At 36.2% G+C, this 17,626-nt stretch overlaps 4 protein-coding genes and 2 pseudogenes across 11 annotated transcripts; 3 read left to right on the plus strand and 3 right to left on the minus strand.

Moving 5' to 3' along the window:
• Nucleotides 1-22: 22 nt before the first annotated feature.
• On the plus strand, nucleotides 23-5,202 carry AT3G09360 (Cyclin/Brf1-like TBP-binding protein). Of its 3 annotated transcripts, NM_111770.3 has the most exons (20): nucleotides 23-174; nucleotides 308-468; nucleotides 597-678; nucleotides 1,159-1,234; nucleotides 1,531-1,619; nucleotides 1,702-1,778; nucleotides 1,902-1,958; nucleotides 2,079-2,191; nucleotides 2,316-2,398; nucleotides 2,501-2,587; nucleotides 2,695-2,775; nucleotides 3,013-3,150; nucleotides 3,274-3,414; nucleotides 3,554-3,596; nucleotides 3,678-3,766; nucleotides 3,927-4,007; nucleotides 4,106-4,234; nucleotides 4,365-4,454; nucleotides 4,660-4,713; nucleotides 4,801-5,202. In NM_111770.3, exons 2-20 carry the CDS (start codon nucleotides 407-409, stop codon nucleotides 5,041-5,043), a joined length of 1,815 nt encoding a protein of 604 aa, NP_187547.2. In that variant the 5' UTR covers nucleotides 23-174; nucleotides 308-406; the 3' UTR covers nucleotides 5,044-5,202. The 3 variants fall into 3 exon arrangements, with proteins under 3 accessions (NP_187547.2, NP_001326224.1, NP_001326225.1); NM_001337812.1 differs by having other exon boundaries at nucleotides 60-174; nucleotides 4,660-5,202; NM_001337813.1 differs by lacking the exon at nucleotides 23-174 and having other exon boundaries at nucleotides 260-468.
• A 761-nt stretch (nucleotides 5,203-5,963) lies between these two features.
• MYB3R-3 (myb domain protein 3r-3) lies at nucleotides 5,964-9,007 on the plus strand. 3 transcript variants are annotated; one of them, NM_001084658.2, is made up of 8 exons: nucleotides 5,964-6,186; nucleotides 6,495-6,670; nucleotides 6,783-6,834; nucleotides 6,932-6,989; nucleotides 7,278-7,372; nucleotides 7,456-7,559; nucleotides 7,636-7,764; nucleotides 7,863-9,007. In NM_001084658.2, exons 1-8 carry the CDS (start codon nucleotides 6,145-6,147, stop codon nucleotides 8,737-8,739), a joined length of 1,533 nt encoding a protein of 510 aa, NP_001078127.1. In that variant the 5' UTR covers nucleotides 5,964-6,144; the 3' UTR covers nucleotides 8,740-9,007. The 3 variants fall into 3 exon arrangements, with proteins under 3 accessions (NP_001078127.1, NP_566350.1, NP_001327447.1); NM_111771.4 differs by having other exon boundaries at nucleotides 6,510-6,670; NM_001337814.1 differs by having other exon boundaries at nucleotides 5,964-6,670; nucleotides 7,863-8,966.
• A 51-nt stretch (nucleotides 9,008-9,058) lies between these two features.
• Nucleotides 9,059-10,342, minus strand: AT3G09375 (annotated as a pseudogene). The gene is made up of 2 exons: nucleotides 10,088-10,342; nucleotides 9,059-9,986 (listed from the first exon to the last, which is right to left on the minus strand).
• Nucleotides 10,343-11,674: 1,332 nt separating this feature from the next.
• AT3G09380 (MIP18 family protein) lies at nucleotides 11,675-12,706 on the minus strand (the record flags this gene model as incomplete). Its single annotated transcript, NM_111772.3, has 5 exons — nucleotides 11,675-11,970; nucleotides 12,053-12,098; nucleotides 12,186-12,285; nucleotides 12,366-12,481; nucleotides 12,614-12,706. The coding sequence occupies 5 exons, from the start codon at nucleotides 12,704-12,706 to the stop codon at nucleotides 11,876-11,878; spliced, it is 450 nt and encodes a 149-aa protein (NP_187549.2). The 3' UTR covers nucleotides 11,675-11,875.
• A 439-nt stretch (nucleotides 12,707-13,145) lies between these two features.
• AT3G09385 lies at nucleotides 13,146-14,325 on the plus strand (annotated as a pseudogene). The gene has a single exon.
• A 1,691-nt stretch (nucleotides 14,326-16,016) lies between these two features.
• On the minus strand, nucleotides 16,017-17,185 carry MT2A (metallothionein 2A). Of its 2 annotated transcripts, NM_001337815.1 has the most exons (3): nucleotides 16,903-17,131; nucleotides 16,735-16,803; nucleotides 16,019-16,528 (listed from the first exon to the last, which is right to left on the minus strand). In NM_001337815.1, the coding sequence occupies exons 2-3, from the start codon at nucleotides 16,797-16,799 to the stop codon at nucleotides 16,348-16,350; spliced, it is 246 nt and encodes an 81-aa protein (NP_001327181.1). In that variant the 5' UTR covers nucleotides 16,800-16,803; nucleotides 16,903-17,131; the 3' UTR covers nucleotides 16,019-16,347. The 2 variants fall into 2 exon arrangements, with proteins under 2 accessions (NP_187550.1, NP_001327181.1); NM_111773.4 differs by having other exon boundaries at nucleotides 16,017-16,528; nucleotides 16,735-17,185.
• Nucleotides 17,186-17,626: the final 441 nt, after the last annotated feature.

The raw sequence follows: 17,626 nt of genomic DNA on the forward strand, positions 1-17,626 counted from the left end.
GTAACTTTGAATTGCGGTGAACCGAAGAACAAAACCAAAGCGAACGTCACAATTACTTTGCAATCCCTAAAGGGACAGAGTTCGAATCAAGGCAGTCTCACATATCGGAGAAATCTCTCGTCACGTCTCTCAGCTTCGCCTTCAACACCGTCGTCGCCGTCACGGCCAACTCCGGTATTGTTATATAGATACAATTACAGTGAACTAGATAATCTCATCAAACCCTGATTCTTTCCACTTCCTCGCACGATTGTGTGAAAACAGTTACTTTCGCTATAAATAGTCTGATCTTCTTTCTATTGAGCAGTAAGATTGGAAGCTGTTGTTTCGAATCGATTCAAGCCTCGAATCTGAGTTTCGGATCGATATTAGAAGCTAAGGTAGGAGCTTTTTGAGTGAAGGAGTTATGGTATGGTGTAACCATTGCGTGAAGAATGTTCCCGGAATACGCCCTTATGATGGTGCATTGTAAGTGTTTTTGATTATTCACTGATGTTTTGTTATCTTATGGTTTGCTCTTTAGGAGCTCAGTTTCTGTTGGATTTGTGGTTTCCAAGCTTCGAATTATGAAATATCATCGTTTTTGATTTTTACAGGGCATGTAATTTATGTGGGAGGATATTGGAGAATTTCCATTTTTCTACCGAAGTTACATTCGTTAAGAATGCTGCTGGACAGGTATACGCAGCTGAGCTTTAGCTTCAGTTACCTCTTTTGAAGCTCTTCTGTTTTAGTGCTACATATGTTTCTTCGGATGTTCTCGATGTGTCTAGTGGTTTGCGGATGTGATTAATAGGATGTAGGATTAGAGAGATGTGAGAATATGAGTTGGAGAATCTTGGAACTGTTATCACATCTCTGCTTAAATGTTCTGTGGGGTTTGTATGCGAAGATGAACTTTTTCCTTCAGACTGAAACTTTGCAAAGACCATATTATATGAAAGGTCAAAACTACCGAAGTATAAGAAAATGCACTAAGCAACCAGCTTTATTTAGCCACAACCAGTAGAAATATCATCGATAGACTTGACAATGGATTTGTTTCCAAGACTGTTGTCTCTTTAGTGATGATATCCACAGAGTTACTTGAGATTTATACAGCCTTTGGTTTCTTTGAACAATTTGGTTCAAGCTTACAAATTATTTCTGTTTCTGCAGAGCCAAGCATCAGGTAACATAGTGAGGAGTGTTCAAAGTGGGATTACAAGCTCACGTGAAAGGAGATTTAGAATAGGTATGCCCCTTTTTGTATATGTATATGTATCTGTGTTCGCTGTTGGCCCAAATTCTGCAACTGATACATCTATTCTACAGCTTTCGCTTATGTTTGACAGAGCTATTCCCTTCCCTTTTTATTGTATTTCGAACTTTTCAGTTCAGTAATTGCGTATGTGTACTCATTAACCCATCCTTAAATTTACTTCCAAATTCAGGCCATGTGACTGTTTCAAAAACCATTGCATTGTTAGACTCTTTACATTAATGCAATTTTGATTCTTATGATCTGACAGACCTTCGTCTTTTTGGCAGCTAGAGATGAGCTTATGAATTTGAAAGATGCATTGGGGATTGGTGATGAGAGAGATGATGTGATTGTCATCGCAGCTAAATTCTTTGAAGTATGGTTGGTTTACTTAATCTCTGAATATTAATTTGTAAAGTACTTTTACCCCTTCTTTTAACTCCATTAATCTTCTGCAGATGGCAGTTGAGCAGAATTTCACGAAAGGCCGCAGAACTGAACTAGTACAGGCTTCCTGCCTCTACTTGACGTGCAGGTTAGATTCCTAGTAATCGTCTTATTGCTCTCCTATGTTTTTTCCTCTTTAGAATACCTTGCTGAATTATGTAGTTGATGTTTTATTCGCTGTATGTTAACCATAAAATTTCATGATCTGTAGGGAATTGAACATTGCGTTGCTTCTTATTGATTTCTCAAGCTACCTTCGAGTTAGCGTGTAAGATGATTCTTTTTCATTTCCCTACTGTTCTCTTTCTTTTGCAACCTAATTACATGTTAAGTCTATTGCAATGACAATTCAGGCTTTGCTGTTTTGGTTTTATCAAATATTGTGCAGTTATGAGTTAGGTTCTGTATACTTACAACTCTGTGAAATGCTGTACCTTGTGGAAAATCGGAATTATGAAAAGCTTGTTGATCCTTCAATTTTCATGGATCGATTCTCAAACAGTAAGTATGTCATGTTTTGGCTACCATTCGTTTTTGTATTTGGTTGATGCAGAACATCAGCCAAGAAACAAACAGTTATATTGAATACTTAACCCAGCCTACTTGTTTCATCATACTCTTGCAGGCTTATTGAAAGGAAAAAATAATAAAGATGTTGTGGCAACAGCTAGAGACATTATAGCTAGTATGAAGAGAGATTGGATACAGGTGTGACTTTGTTATGTTAGTGTATCGTTTCCTATGTACGCTTTGCCTTAGAGTTAATTAAATTATGAGTTATGTTAATATTAGCTACGTATTGGCTTGCAGACCGGCCGGAAGCCTAGTGGAATATGTGGAGCAGCACTTTACACAGCTGCTCTTTCTCATGGTATCAAGTGCTCTAAGACAGATATTGTAAGATATGATTGGCTATAAAGAAATATTGTTTTAGATGAGAGGAAAAGTGTTTTAGCCTTTAATTCACTAATTTAGTACTGATTTGGTGTGTTTTCTACTTCCAGGTAAACATTGTGCATATATGTGAAGCAACTCTCACCAAACGATTGATTGAGTTTGGCGATACGGATTCTGGAAATTTAAATGTGAGTTAAGGCTAATGAGTGTCTAGCAGAATTACATGCTATCTGGTCATATCAGCACACATTGGGTTAAATATGAGGATCTGGTTCCGCCGTCATAGTAGTTATAACTTATAATATTGCATGTTCCACTGCTATTGGTTTGTTGTCATATGCAATAGTGTCACAGGCTCGATTTGCTTTGCCTCATATCAGTTGAAGAATTATGTTCATTTTTAACGGTTGTACATATGTGGCTAGGTTAATGAGCTCAGAGAAAGAGAATCGCATAAAAGATCTTTTACCATGAAACCAACCTCAAATAAAGAGGCGGTGCTCTGTATGCATCAGGATAGTAAACCTTTTGGTTATGGACTATGTGAAGACTGCTACAAAGATGTAGGTCACCGGTTAATTTCCTGATTTTTCTAATCACGTCTTCTGTTTACGTAGTTGCGAGTCGTTGACAAATGGTTCCCAGAGTTAACAATCAAATGTTTTCTTTTGCAATTTTTAATGCAGTTCATAAATGTTTCTGGTGGACTTGTTGGTGGGTCCAATCCTCCTGCTTTCCAGCGCGCAGAGAAAGAGCGAATGGAAAAAGCAGCTAGAGAAGAAAACGAGGGAGGAATTAGTAGCCTAAACCACGATGAACAACTATATGTAAGTTTTGGTGCTCTTTTATTTGAGGATTGCAGTTTAGATATTTTCCTCCCTACCCAAAGCACCTGTATTGGGAGCTTGTTCACTTCTGCTTGTATGATATTATAATAAAATCTTTCTTGTGCCGAACTTTTAACAGTCAGACTATTGCAGTATGAGCAAAAGGGGAAAACAATGTTCTGGTGAGTGCAATTGTTTTCTATCAGATTAAAGTTCTTCACTATCGTTTGAGCACTTGAGAATCTATTTGGGCTGTGTCGCAGAGAAAGGTGAAAAAGATAAAGATGGGGCTGAAGAACATGCTGATACTTCGGATGAATCAGACAACTTTTCTGACATCAGTGATGATGAGGTCGGTAATTGTTTAGTAGTAAATGCTATGTCAAATTTCCAACCTCGAATATGGAACATGAAATAAAGAAGAATTCTCAACAGTTTCAAAGTCTTGTTTTCTCACTACAGTTTCCCTTGTTATATTTGATCGTCAGTCATAGTATTTTACTGTTGCTCAGGTAAATGGCTATATCAACAACGAGGAGGAAACGCACTATAAGACGATCACATGGACAGAAATGAACAAAGATTATCTTGAGGTGATTTCAGAGGCTATATAATATGTATCTTCTCTTGGATTCCTTTTGATTTATCACCTAGGAGATCAAATCACATACAAAATTATGTTGTTTTGTAGGAGCAAGCTGCTAAGGAAGCAGCTCTGAAGGCGGCTAGTGAAGCTTTAAAAGCTAGCAACTCTAATTGCCCAGAAGATGCAAGAAAGGCTTTCGAAGCTGCCAAAGCTGATGCGGCAAAATCTAGAAAGGTGACTCAGTTTGAACTTTGAAATTATGTTCCTGATCAAGCATCTGACTTTTGGAGAATAACATGATACCCATTGATGACATATGGTTTCTCAATCAATTTCTGATTCTTTTTTCTCTCTCTTCATATAGGAAAAGCAACAAAAAAAAGCTGAGGAAGCAAAGAACGCGGCTCCTCCAGCCACAGCAGTGGAGGCGGTACGCCGAACGCTTGATAAAAAGGTTAGAATGTCAGCTTCTTTGATACCTTGATACTTGAAAACGAATATGCAAAAAAAGATAAACCGAGTATGCCATGTATCATCTGTTAAAAACCTGGCCTGGAAGTACATAGTCAACAACATGGCTGTCGAAATTATTAGCATTGAAGAAACTTTAGAGTCTGTGTTTCTTCCTTTTTCCTGATTTTGAGTGTTGACTCTTACAGAGACTTAGTTCGGTGATCAACTACGATGTTTTGGAGTCGCTATTTGATACATCCGTAAGTTTTTGATTACCTCTTCTTGTATCCTCAATTCTCATCACTTTTTGAGGTCTTTACAATTTTGCTTCTCTTTTCTTCTTTCAGGCACCTGAGAAATCACCCAAGAGGTCGAAAACAGAGACAGACATTGAGAAGAAGAAGGAAGAGAACAAGGAAATGAAGAGTAATGAACATGAGAATGGTGAAAATGAAGATGAAGATGAAGAGGATGAAGAAGAAGGCAATGTAGAATCATACGACATGAAGACAGATTTTCAAAACGGCGAGAAATTCTATGAAGAGGACGAGGAAGAAGAAGAGGATGGTAATGATTTTGGATTGTATTGATGATATGTATTGTGAAACACAAGAGTTTTAATTTCTTTTGTTTTGCCGGATTAGTTGATTTTATTTGCATTAATATAGGAGAACCCCAACTAAATTTATTCTTTATTATCAGTAACAAATATTTAAGATTTAAAAGAAAAAAAAGTTCACACAAATGATCTATTTATTTTTACAATTCAAGTGGTACTGACTAAGAAATGAAAAACCACTAACTTAATTAATTTAATAAAATCTATATGTATTTAATTTTGATAATTTTATTTTCCTTGTTTATGATAATTCTAATTTCTATCAGATAACAACTAACAATCACTGAACTTATCTCACCTATTTGATGAGCTAAATGTATTTTAAATTTATTTTTCTATAAAGATATAACTGAAACAAAAGTGATGACTTTTTATGAAAATTCCCAAAATCAAATACCAGAAAATTCAATTTTAAACAAAATGTGTCGGTCCGGATGATCTTACATCTAGCTTGGTTTTACAGGATAGTATTTAAGAAGAATCATAAAGTTCATCTCAAACCAAATCCGACGGTCCAGAGTCACCTGCAAAGCTTGGCATCGTATACGTGTTCAGTGGTCAACGGATCAGCTACGAGTGCCGTTTGAGGTTCAAACTTCTGTTTCTGAGGTTAACTCTCTACCGTTAACGTCCGTTAGTGTACCTTCTAACCTTGACGACTTTTCCACTTTCCAAAAGATAACGACGGCGTTAAATTGGTCTATTTTACTGAACCAGCTTTAACCAGAATTAGATTGCATTACATTCAACTCGTGCTTATGGATAAATATCAGTTCGGTTTGGAGAAAATAGGTTACTTAAGGTAAAAAGAACGGCAAGTAACGGTGTGACGTCAGCAGAAGAAGTATTCGTTATAATAGTGAGAGAGAGAGAGATAAAACTTAGGGAACCCTTTTTTATGTTTTATTTTCTCGCTTTGTTTCGATCAAGTCTTCTCTTTCTCTCTCTATCCCTCTCTCTCTGGTTCAACGGGCAAAGTATTTTTCGAATAAAGTTTTGGTTTTTTTTTTAACGTTCCTTTCGCCTTCTTTCTTCTTCTTCTGCTGGTGAATTCGTGTATCTATCTATCTCGATGAGCTCCACTTTTAATCCAGCCGCTTCTTCTCCAGATGAGGTTAGTTTTTGTGTATCGAATCTGAATTTTTAAGGGTTTTGTTCTTGTGATCAGATTCTAGTGAAATTGAGTTCTTTGTTGTTTGGCTCTGATTCGAAACGAATTTAACTTTATTGAAACTATAAATTTTTGTGATTACAATTGTTATAAACCCTAATTTTGCTGTGGTTGGTGTTAATGTTGAGCTGTTTACTGAATTCGTGATTTGTGAGATCTGGGTTCTGTCTGCTTTGTGTTTTACGATGATTGCTTTTTTAGGGTTTCTCTGTTTCTTATCAAAGTCTGGATCTTTTTTTTCTTTCATTGAGATGATGGATCTTCAGGAAGAAACAGGTGAAGTGAAAATTGAGGATCAGTGTGTAGAAAATAAGCAATCAACACCTGCTTCGTGCTCTTCTGTATCTGAAGGCAGTGCTGGTAGTTCCCACAAGTCACCTACAATTGCAAGTCCTGCCACAGTATCACCTACTCATAGGTACCTCGGGTTAGTTCGTCTCCTTCTTCTTCTTCCTTGTTTTGTATCTCCTCCGCAGCACTCGTTTGCGAATTTGCATCTTTTCTACAAGAGATTGATGTTGATAGTGTTTGGTATGCAGGAGGACGAGTGGCCCTATAAGGCGAGCCAAAGGTGGGTGGACTCCGGAAGAGGTTAGTATTGAGTATTGACTAGTGATTGCTTTTGACCAATATCAATTTTGGATCAGTAGTTCGAAATTCAAGATGTGAGTTGTTTTACTTAATGCAGGATGAGACATTGAGACAAGCAGTTGACACGTTTAAAGGCAAGAGCTGGAAGAACATAGGTAAGTCTCTTCTTCTTTTTAGATTCTAGTTCTCATATTAACAAGAGTAATGTCAGTGCTACAACATACTCCATAGATTTGTGGTTCGAATATTAAAGTTGGAGCCTACTTGCTTACAGTAACTATTAGTTCCATACTCTTGTCTCTGTAGTTTTATGAGTTACTCTTGTATGTTAACTTGATCATCTGAGGCTGAGCATCTAGTAGAAAGACTTTCTTTTACGTTTGTTTCCGTTTTGTTCCGTGAAGCATTTAGTATTGTTTGAATTGGTGTATTCATTTTTGCAGCGAAATCTTTCCCTGATAGAACTGAAGTTCAATGCCTGCATCGGTGGCAGAAAGTTCTAAATCCAGACCTTATTAAGGGACCTTGGACACATGAGGTTGATTCTGTTTCTGATTTTATTTATTATTTGGCTTCATTTTTTATGTGAAATACGAAGGCTTAAAGTTTGTTGTTTTGCAGGAGGATGAGAAAATCGTTGAACTGGTTGAAAAATACGGGCCTGCGAAATGGTCTATTATCGCACAGTCTTTACCAGGTCGAATTGGGAAGCAATGCCGAGAGAGGTAGTTAATTCATATGAGCCAAGCATTTTTCTTATAGTTATATTGGAAGCTTTAATGTGTTTTGATATGTATGCAGGTGGCATAACCATTTGAATCCTGATATTAACAAGGATGCTTGGACCACAGAGGAAGAAGTAGCTCTCATGAATGCTCATCGAAGCCACGGAAACAAATGGGCTGAAATTGCTAAGGTCTTACCCGGCAGGTATTTTTACTTTTCTTGGCATGCGTCATTGGAGTTGAGACTTTAGAGAAGGGTTAGCTTCTGGGTTTAATGAAGGTTTTACTTAAAACTTGCTGCAGGACTGATAATGCAATAAAGAACCATTGGAATAGTTCATTGAAAAAGAAGTCAGAATTCTACTTATTGACTGGTAGGTTACCACCACCAACAACAACAAGGAATGGTGTTCCTGATAGTGTAACCAAACGTTCATCGTCTGCTCAGAAAAGGGTTTTTGGTTCAGTTGCTCAAACCTCATCAGTAACTACAGATGTAAACAATCTCGCTGAAGACGGAAATGGCCAAATAAACTCATCTGTTCCTGTCGAAGAAGTAGTAGCTGCTTCACGAATGACTAGTCTTAATGAGTATGCTCGTTCTCCTCAGTTGCCTAACCCAGAGCCATTGCCAGAGAATGGTGGAGCTGCAAATAATGGTTATCATCTGTACTACACGCCTCAAATAGACTATTACAGGGCGTCAGAAGTGGATACGCAGCGTATGTATGGGAATGAATGTGGTTGCAGTCCAAGCGCATCACCAGTTAGCTTCTTCACTCCACCGCCGTGTAGGAATGTGCACAGTAACGGTTCGACTCCAAGAAGTCCTGAATCTTACCTGAGAGAAGCTGGTAGAACTTACCCAAACACACCATCCATATTCAGGAAAAGACGACCCAGGGTTGTTGTTCAGGATAACAACAACGCCAAGAAAACAGATGAAGCTAAAGAGGTTGATCAAAAGGTGAATGATGGTAAGGATAGTTCAGAGATTCAAAATAATGGATCAAATGCTTACAATCTATCTCCTCCATATCGGATAAGATCGAAAAGGACAGCAGTTTTCAAATCAAGACAGCTTGAGTTTATATCTAGAGAGGAAGAGAAAGCTGATGATGAAACCAAATCATCTGAGAAAGATATGTTGATTGATGGAGATTCTCAACTCCTAGGCTAAACAGTGACTAGATGATTACACGCTGAATGTTGTTTCATTGGTTATATTTTTATTTTTGGGTTAATGTTAGAGATGTTAGATGTATTTAGTCCAAAGAATAATTTACACCTCATAGTTGAGCTAGGTTTTTTTTTTCCATAACAAAAAAAAGATCTTCAGTAGTGGGCCATAGAAATTGGTGCATGTTCTTGATTATTTGATTGATATGCGTCTTTGATTATTTGAACATTGAATCATTCGTTCACCGATGTGAACAATATCACTCTGCTTTGAATTTTTTTCTAAATAGACTTTATGATGTCATTATTCAAACGGGTAGGTAATTTACAAATCATAAGATAGTTTCACATTGACAAAAGTGTTTTAGATCAAATCAGCTATATTCTTTGGCAACTCGTCAATCTGAGTACTGTAGTACTGCTCAATGTCCCGGAGAATCTTGATCTCGTCGATTTTAACAAAGTTGATTGCAACACCCTTACGTCCGAAACGACCAGACCGTCCAATACGATGAATGTAGAGCTCACGGTTGTTAGGGAGATCATAATTGATGACAAGAGAAACTTGATCCACATCAATCCCACGTGCAAACATATCTGTTGTGATCAAAACGCGACTTTCACCTGTCCGAAACTGATTCATGATCTCGTCTCTCTCCTTCTGAGGCATGTCCCCATGCATTGATGAGACAGTGAAGTTGCTGCTCCTCATTTTCTCACTAATATAGTCCACTTTTCGTTTTGTGTTGCAGAAGATAACAGCTTTAGTGATGATAAGTGTGTCGTAAAGATCACATATTGTCTCAAATTTCCACTCCTCTTTCTCTACAGAAATAAAAAAGTTTTTAATTCCCTCAAGAGTCAACTCATCACGCTTCACAAGTATCTTCACCGGATCCGTCATAAACTTGCTTGTCATCTCCAAAATCTCGTGAGGTAGAGTTGCAGAAACCAAGCAAACCTGAATATCAGGTGGAAGATATCTGTAAACATCATAGATTTGTTCCTTGAATCCTCTGCTCAGCATTTCATCTGATTCATCAAGAATCAAAAGGTTAATAGCTCTGGTGCCTAGACTTCTCCTCTTTATCATGTCATAGACACGACCAGGTGTTCCGGACACAACATGGACACCATGCTCCAGCTTCCTTATGTCTTCTCCGAGGCTCTTCCCACCAATGCATGCATGCGTCTTATCTGTTTGTGAAAGCCAGCTCTCTTGTTGGGGATAATATCAAGGCCTGAACCCTGCAATCAGAAATACCAACAAATAAGATGAGAATAAATTTGGAGATAACTTGGCAGAAAAGTTAAAATTGGAATTAGGGTATGAGGAAGAGAAAACGTACTCTCTAGACGAAAGTGTCAACGACTTGGCAGACGGAGAGAGCAATCATAGAGGTCTTTCCCGTACCGGACTGAGCTTGAGCAATAACATCTCGCCCTTGGAGAATTGGCATGATCGCCCTCTGCTGAATGGCCGAGGGCTTCTCGTAACCGTACTCGTATAAACCACGAAGAACATCCTCTTTAAGGCCCATATCTTCGAAACTCTCGATGGGATCGACCCCTTTGGTCGTCTCGAAGTCATCCATTGTTCCAACGCCTCTCCTACGGTCTCCACGGCCAGGATTCGCCACCATAATAATCTATACCCTAATCGATCTCTGTTTAAAAGTTGAAAAGCTTTTTGATTTTTTGTATTCAATAGAAGAATGTTGTGAGCTCTAAACAACACCAAAGGTCACGTTTATATAGCAAAAATCCAACACCCTTTTCCTATCAAGAATATGTTTCTAATAAGGAATACCCCGATCCGAAACCGACTTTAGCCATATTATAAAGAAAAATAAAAAAAAAGAACGAATTACATACGTGTTATTGGTTACCGATTTAAATAGAGTTTTAGTAATTTAAAATATTGTGGAGAATCTGTTGTTATTTAATCAAGACTTTTAAAAAGTTTGTTAAAGTTAGGTGTTAATAGTTTAATATTTGTAAAAAGTAATCTAAAATCTTCATAAATTTAGAGTTATTGGATTCATACTTTTATAAAAATTCATTAAAAGTTTGTTTCAAATAAAATAAAAGAATTTATGATTGTTAATGAATTAAATTATTGTGTTATTGGTTTATGACTTTCTACGCTTTTCGTTAAAAAAAATAAAGTCATGAAAAATATCATCAAAATAGAGAGATTGTTTGAAAAGCTAATCAACAACATTATAGAAAATTCTCAAACAATAGTTTAGAATTTTTGATACTGACACCCAACTTCAACAAACTTTTTAAAGCCTTCAAAATTCTTGGTAATTTAAGAATCAATAACACACCAAAAAGAAAAGAAAAGACCAAAACAATAACACTGACTTTAGCAATAAATTAAGTGTAATGGGCCCATATCAAGATGAACAATGATGCTTCCACATGACCAGGGTTACTAACATCCAGTTTATAATACATTGTTTTGTACTAACTAAAGAGTTTGCAAACCCTTTAACCCTTCTATGACCAGCGTTAATAACATCCAGTTAAGCGTTAATAATGAAGCTAAGGAAGGCTACTGTACAAGTTTCAAGGAGAGAAGGATTGCTTGAAATTCATGACCAATAACGAATACATGATATGTTACCAGTTACCACCATTATGTGAAAATGTTACGTTAAGAACAAATATTTGGATTGTTAATTTATTAAAAATGATGTTAAAGAAACATTAGACTAACATAGCTTATTACTGATTCATGTCAACACCACAAACTCTCACAACTTGTCTTATACTCTTATTAGTAAAACCATCAATTCCATTCCATCTTTCTCTGTTTCGATTCCCATCCGTAACGTTTTCATTTGGTCAGGCGAAATTATGTCATGATTTTGACTCATTAGAGAATTACCAAGTTCCTGATTTTGGTAAGAATATATATATATAGAGACAACACCAACGACTTTTCATACCATATTTTAATCATTTAGCAATGACAAGTTGTGACTAGATATTTGAGAATAAAGTGAAAAACAGAGTAAATGTTACGAGGCTCTTGTTTTGAGTTAATGTCATAGAAGAGATTGAAACAAGAAACTGAAGACAGAGGTAAATCATATATAGACGATGTGCCGAAACTTAGATGAATCAAACTAACACACTTGCATCATTTTATTAAGCAGAGCCACCAACTCGGGATTCTCTAATGCTGCAGTCACACGTTCTTTATCCCCAAGTTGTTTATTGACTGCATTATAACATCAATTTGAGGATCAAATTCAAAACATTTACTTCCACTGCAACCAAAAAATAAAAATGAAAGTTTATACCTGTCGTCTCTTTATCATGACTCCCTGGTGCTACTCTCACATCAACCTGAGATTTCATTACAACAAAATTAGCTTTAAGATTACAAAGAATATTCTTAATAAACAAAAATTGAACACAACACAACAACAATACCTTGAATCTAGCAGGTAAGCTTTGCACAAGTTTGACTAAGATGCAAAGACCAATATGGGTTGGCAAGTGACAATGAGGAAGAGTTGGAGTGAATGTAATTCTGTAAAAAGATAGCACAACTTAATAGATTGGAGTAAAGAGAAAAAGCTATTAATCACAACATTTGTTTTTTCTTTTTACCTAACGTAACTCTTGTGATCATCAACTTCAACTGATTCTTCAGTAAGAACATTGAGATCTTCCAAAGAAAGTTCAGGATGCTCTGGATCTTTGATATCTCTTATACGATTTGTAGACTGTTAAGGGAAACAAAAAAAAGAAGATGATCCAATAACAATATAAACATAACTACGAGAAAGTCATTGTCTTAGTAATGAATAACAAAAATTAAGGATATCAAAAATCTCGAGCTGATCAATTGGTTCTACTGAAAACTCATCGGTACTGCTCTGATCAGTACGATAACGCCGTGTTCTCTTCGGATAAATAATTGGGTTCTTATTGGTTAATACAGAATCCATGTTTTTCTCTCCTGAACGCATAAACCCTAACGATCAATTAGTAGAAAACCGAAGAAGCTTATCGAATGAGACGTGGGAGACCTCAATAAACCTAAACCTAAATATAATCTGAGTCATGAAGTTAATTATACAAATCATATAAAGGAAATATCGGGAAATACTTAAACGGCGCCGTACTCTCGGTAATGTAATTCTCGTATCCAATTTTCGTTTTAATTGTTTCCTTTTTTAAAAAGGAATATTTTCTTTTACATATACACTATGGTTTTCCTATTCGAAAAGTGAACTAATATGGTTAATAATAATACATGGTGGATTAGGAATGATAATTCCCTATATAAACACTTTAGGTGGTATTGGCAAAAAAAAAAGAAGAAAACTTGAGGTGAGATTGGTCGAGATTTCTGGATACATAAAGAAGTTAACAGAAGGAACAAGCGCAAGAAAAGGCCATCCATACAACTATCGCAAGTGTGCACTTCCATAGCCATGAATGGAGAAGAGACGACACCTTTTAAAAGAAGACAGATGACAATTCTGATGCTTCCTAATGATTTGCTATTCAACTGCTTAGCCCGCATCTCAAGATTGTATTATCCAACTCTCTCGTTAGTCTCCACGAGATTCCGCTCTCTCCTTGCTTCAACGGAACTTTATCAAACCCGAACCCACCTGGGCCGCACCGAGAGATGTCTTTATGTGTGTTTCCGACTATTTACCGAATCTGACCAACTACGTTGGTTCACGCTCTGTCAGGGACCATTTAACTCCAAAAAAATTTTGGTTCCGATTTCATCTCCTAATTTTCCATCTGCATCCTGGTCGGATGCTGCAATAGTCGGTCCTAACATCTATGCTATTGGAGGGTTAGTAAATAAGAATTATTCGTCTAGCGTCATGGTCATGGATTGTTATTCTCACACATGGCGTGAGGCACCAAGTATGCATGTGGCCCGTTTGTCCCACTCTGTTTGTGTCCATGATGGGAAAATATATGTAACAGGAGGTTGCAAAAATCTTGATTCAACGAATTGGATGGAGGTTTTTGATACGCAGACCCAAACTTGGGAGTTTTTGCAGATCCCTAGCGAGGAGATATTTGGAGGCTCAAAGTACAGAAGCGTAGAGTATGAAGGAACTGTCTATGTAAAGTCTGAGGCAAAGGATGTGACTTACAAGCTGCATAAAGGTAGATGGCGAACAGCAGACATAGCGATAAATAAAGGGTGGTGATGTCCTTCATTATCCCATTATTGTGTGATAGAGAACGTGTTCTACCGTTATACTGATAGAAGAATCGAATGGTATGACTCCGAAAAAAGATTATGGACAACTTTGAAAGGTGTGGAAAAATTGCGTAGTTTTTCTCGTGTAAACTTGGTGAATTATGGTGGGAAAATGGCAGTTGTGTCGGTAGAGTATGTGTTCGGTAAGAAGGAGGCAAAAATTTGGTGGGCGGAAATTGCGATTGAAAAACGTCAAACGGGAGAGATTTGGGGAATGCTAGAGTGGCTTGACATTGTGTTTAGAACCAATGACAAGTCATATAGTTTAGAGCGTGCTCTTGCTACTACCATTTGATGGCTATGAATCATGACTCATAATTGTGTAAACATAATGAATCATTCACCAACATATATGAACCAAAGGACAAGTCAAATTGTGTGTATAAGATTATGTGCATATCGTAGAGATTTATGAAGCAATTTAATAGTAATATGACTAGATTACACAAAAATAAAGTAATTGACTTTGTTTGCCTTTGCTAATCTTTTGTTTTTCTCTTTGAAATTATCAGCATTTCACAAGTTTTCTGATTTCAACAAATCTAACTATCATAGAAGGTTTCTGGTTATGAAATGAATTATTAATTTAGGAATCGAATCCTTATGATGTTTCTCTTTATCTCGAGACTTTTAAGTTGAGAACATATTGTGTAATGAATAGTGAGTCTACTCTTTAACACAAAAGCATGAGCTTTTAAATTATTTGGTTATTGGATGTCTCTAGATGCTGATACAAACGAACGAACTGTATTCAAATACATTAAAATTAGTGTTGCTTTTATGTGCAATAAAAGAATTAACTATTATTTGGAAAAGAAAAAAAAATACATTAACACTACATGTATGTGTAGGTAAACCGTATCCCTACAGCTGAGAGTCTCCGACCGCTGTAGCGTAGGGGAGTCATCTGCTAAAGTCGTTAAGTGAGCATGTGTGAACCTACGAAAAAACCACTAGTACATGGAGAAAATCAAGAGCGTTGACTCTCGCATAGTCAATGTCCTGTAAAATATTATGAATCATGGATCTCCAACTCTGATACACTAAAATGAATTGTGTCTTCGCGGCACCGTGCTTAGCGTTTATAGATCCGTAAGCTAAAGAAAAAATATAATTTATGGTAATGAAATAAATTTTCAATAATAACTTATAGTTATAATATAAAAATGTAGTTTAATATTTGATAATGTATTACAAAAAGTTATGCAAAATAATTTATAAAATAGTTAGTCACAAAAATTGTACAAAACTAAAAAAGTCTTATGTGATTAACTATGATATGCCTAATGATTTGTGCTAGTGCCATTGTCGCATGTCGTAATTTTGTAATCGGGTCTTTTGTCACCTCTCATTTTTAAACCGGTATAATGCATGCATGTTATTGAAGAAAAAAAAGTTGTAATATACAAAATTTGTTATTTAATATTAAATTTGTAATACACATTTCAAAAGCCGGCTAAAACCGGCGAACCATCAAAACCCCGGTTCTTCAAGTTTTTAGTCTTTCACCATTGCTTTTTTGTGTTTTTTTACAGTAAAATTAGTTTTCTATCATTTGCATTGATTTATTTGATCTAAATATTGTGTGATAGAGAATGTGTTCTAGATTGTAATTGTACAATGATCCAATGGTATGACTCCGAAAAGAGTTTATGGACAACTTTGAAAAGTTTGGAAAAATGGCCTAGTTTTTTTTTATGTAAACTTGGTGAATTATGGTGGGAAAATGACAGTTGTATTGGTGGAGCATATGTTCGGTAAGAAGGTCACAAAAGTACAGTGTGCGAAAATTGCGATTGAAAAACGCCAAAAGAGAGAGATTTGGGGAATGGTAGAGTGGTTTGACATTTGTGTTTACAACCAATGGAGTCGTGCATGCTCTTGCTACTACCATTTGAAGGATTCATTCACCAACGTAAGGAATAAATCACTTTGTTTTTACTTTTTTTTAAAAAAAATTATTCATTAATTTTTGTCATATTTGAAATTCTAGAATTAATCCATAAAATTTTCGAACTCATTAACCAAGCCAAATAAATCCATAAAAAATTAATTCTTCAAAATTTAGAAACAATGGAGGACCAATGAAGAAAACCCAACGAACAAAGAGATTTAAAACTATAATATTATTATCATTCCACTGGAAGTACAAACTCATCACATGGCAGAGTTGCTAGACATCTAAAAGATATGATCAAAACAAACACAAAAGACAATGATCGGCTAAAAGATAAGCTGAAGCCATTATTACACATAAACCAAACCTAAAAACACCATCCTATATATGGTTTACTTATTGAATAACTTAATTAATTAAAGAGACTCGATTATCTCTGCTTATTTAAAAAGGCTTCTTCACTTGCAGGTGCAAGGATCACACTTGCAGTCAGATCCACACTTGCAAGCATCGTTCTCAGCGTTGTTACTCTCCCCTGAAGCCTCGTACTGATTCTTCATCGCCGGTGCAACGCCCAAGACAAAAGTCTCAGTTGTGGTTGTCTCGCCGGAGAATCCCAAGTCAGGGTACATTTTGCAACTGCAACAATCGAAAGAAAAAACCCATCAGTATCCTATGAAAACAGAGATCGTGTAAATTCAAAAGAGTTGTATCTTTTTACAAGAAAAATCTCCAAGAAACCATTCATCAAAACAAGATATCATCATCGATTCACAGTTGTTGCATACTTGCATGCAACGATTTCACCGGAAAATATAAATACAAACGAGACGTTGGAGACTTACCCTCCACAACCGTTGCCGCACTTGCAGCCAGATCCACATCCGCAGTTTCCTCCACAGCAAGACATTTTTCTCGAGAAAATTCAAATTGAAGAAAAATTTATGAATGAAAATTAATGATAGAGGAAGCTCCCAAATTTATAAGCTAAATGAGATTAATATTGACCATACATGTGTCGCAATCTTTCTCCGCTCTTATCTCCAAAACTAGTTCTTCATTTACGTCTTTACCCTCAGCGCATTGATTCTCGTACGTCGGTTCAATAATTGTCCAGTGTTCAAATAATTGTGGAGTGTTTGTGTGTCGTCGATTCTTGTACGTTCGAGAGCGTACCGATGTTCCGTGTGTTATGGTCTTATCACCGTTTAGATTCTCACCGCCTTTCATGCAGATCTTTATTCTACGGCTAGATCTATTAACCTCAGTCGTCCACTTGGTATTTCGTGTTTTTATAATAATCGTATATTTGGGTTTGTCTACACTAGATAAAATTAGCAGGAAAAATATCTAAAAATATCTATAAAAAAATTGTTTGATATTGTTAGACTTCTTTTTTGTCGTTTCTGATCAAAAGATAAATTACGTTGAAAAAGAGAAGGAGAAAATCTTAAAAGGGTGTTCAGTGTGTGTGGTCCAGAGAGAACGTAGCAAAATTCAGTTCCGAATTCCTTATCCTAGTTCATCAGAAAAGTAACTTTTTCTTTTGCTAAACCGATTTTGTTTGTTTAGTCAAAAGTGTATAACTATAGTTTATGAAAATATAAAATTTATGACTTTATTAGTGGCAAGCATATCTGCAAAAAGCAAAAATTACGTATACTACGAGTATTATAAAGTTCAAGTCTGTTATTTTCATTCACGGTAACTAAAGTTCGAGTTCAAAATTTGCGTTAG

This window comes from Arabidopsis thaliana, chromosome 3, assembly GCF_000001735.4.
Source record: "Arabidopsis thaliana chromosome 3, partial sequence".
Classification (NCBI taxonomy): Eukaryota; Viridiplantae; Streptophyta; class Magnoliopsida; order Brassicales; family Brassicaceae; genus Arabidopsis; species Arabidopsis thaliana.

Excerpts from the sequence above, each read along its gene's own strand:
- AT3G09360 (NM_111770.3), top strand. The coding sequence starts at position 407 with ATGGTATGGTGTAACCATTGCGTGAAGAATGTTCCCGGAATACGCCCT. Across the intron at positions 3,415-3,553 it reads ACCACGATGAACAACTATAT|TCAGACTATTGCAGTATGAG; the intron begins GTAAGTTTTGGT and ends AACTTTTAACAG. Across the intron at positions 4,008-4,105 it reads TGAACAAAGATTATCTTGAG|GAGCAAGCTGCTAAGGAAGC; the intron begins GTGATTTCAGAG and ends GTTGTTTTGTAG.
- MYB3R-3 (NM_001337814.1), top strand. The coding sequence starts at position 6,429 with ATGATTGCTTTTTTAGGGTTTCTCTGTTTCTTATCAAAGTCTGGATCT. Across the intron at positions 6,671-6,782 it reads CCTACTCATAGGTACCTCGG|GAGGACGAGTGGCCCTATAA; the intron begins GTTAGTTCGTCT and ends TTTGGTATGCAG. Across the intron at positions 7,373-7,455 it reads AGGGACCTTGGACACATGAG|GAGGATGAGAAAATCGTTGA; the intron begins GTTGATTCTGTT and ends GTTGTTTTGCAG.
- MT2A (NM_111773.4), bottom strand. The coding sequence starts at position 16,799 with ATGTCTTGCTGTGGAGGAAACTGCGGATGTGGATCTGGCTGCAAGTGC. Across the intron at positions 16,529-16,734 it reads TGCGGCAACGGTTGTGGAGG|TTGCAAAATGTACCCTGACT; the intron begins GTAAGTCTCCAA and ends CGATTGTTGCAG.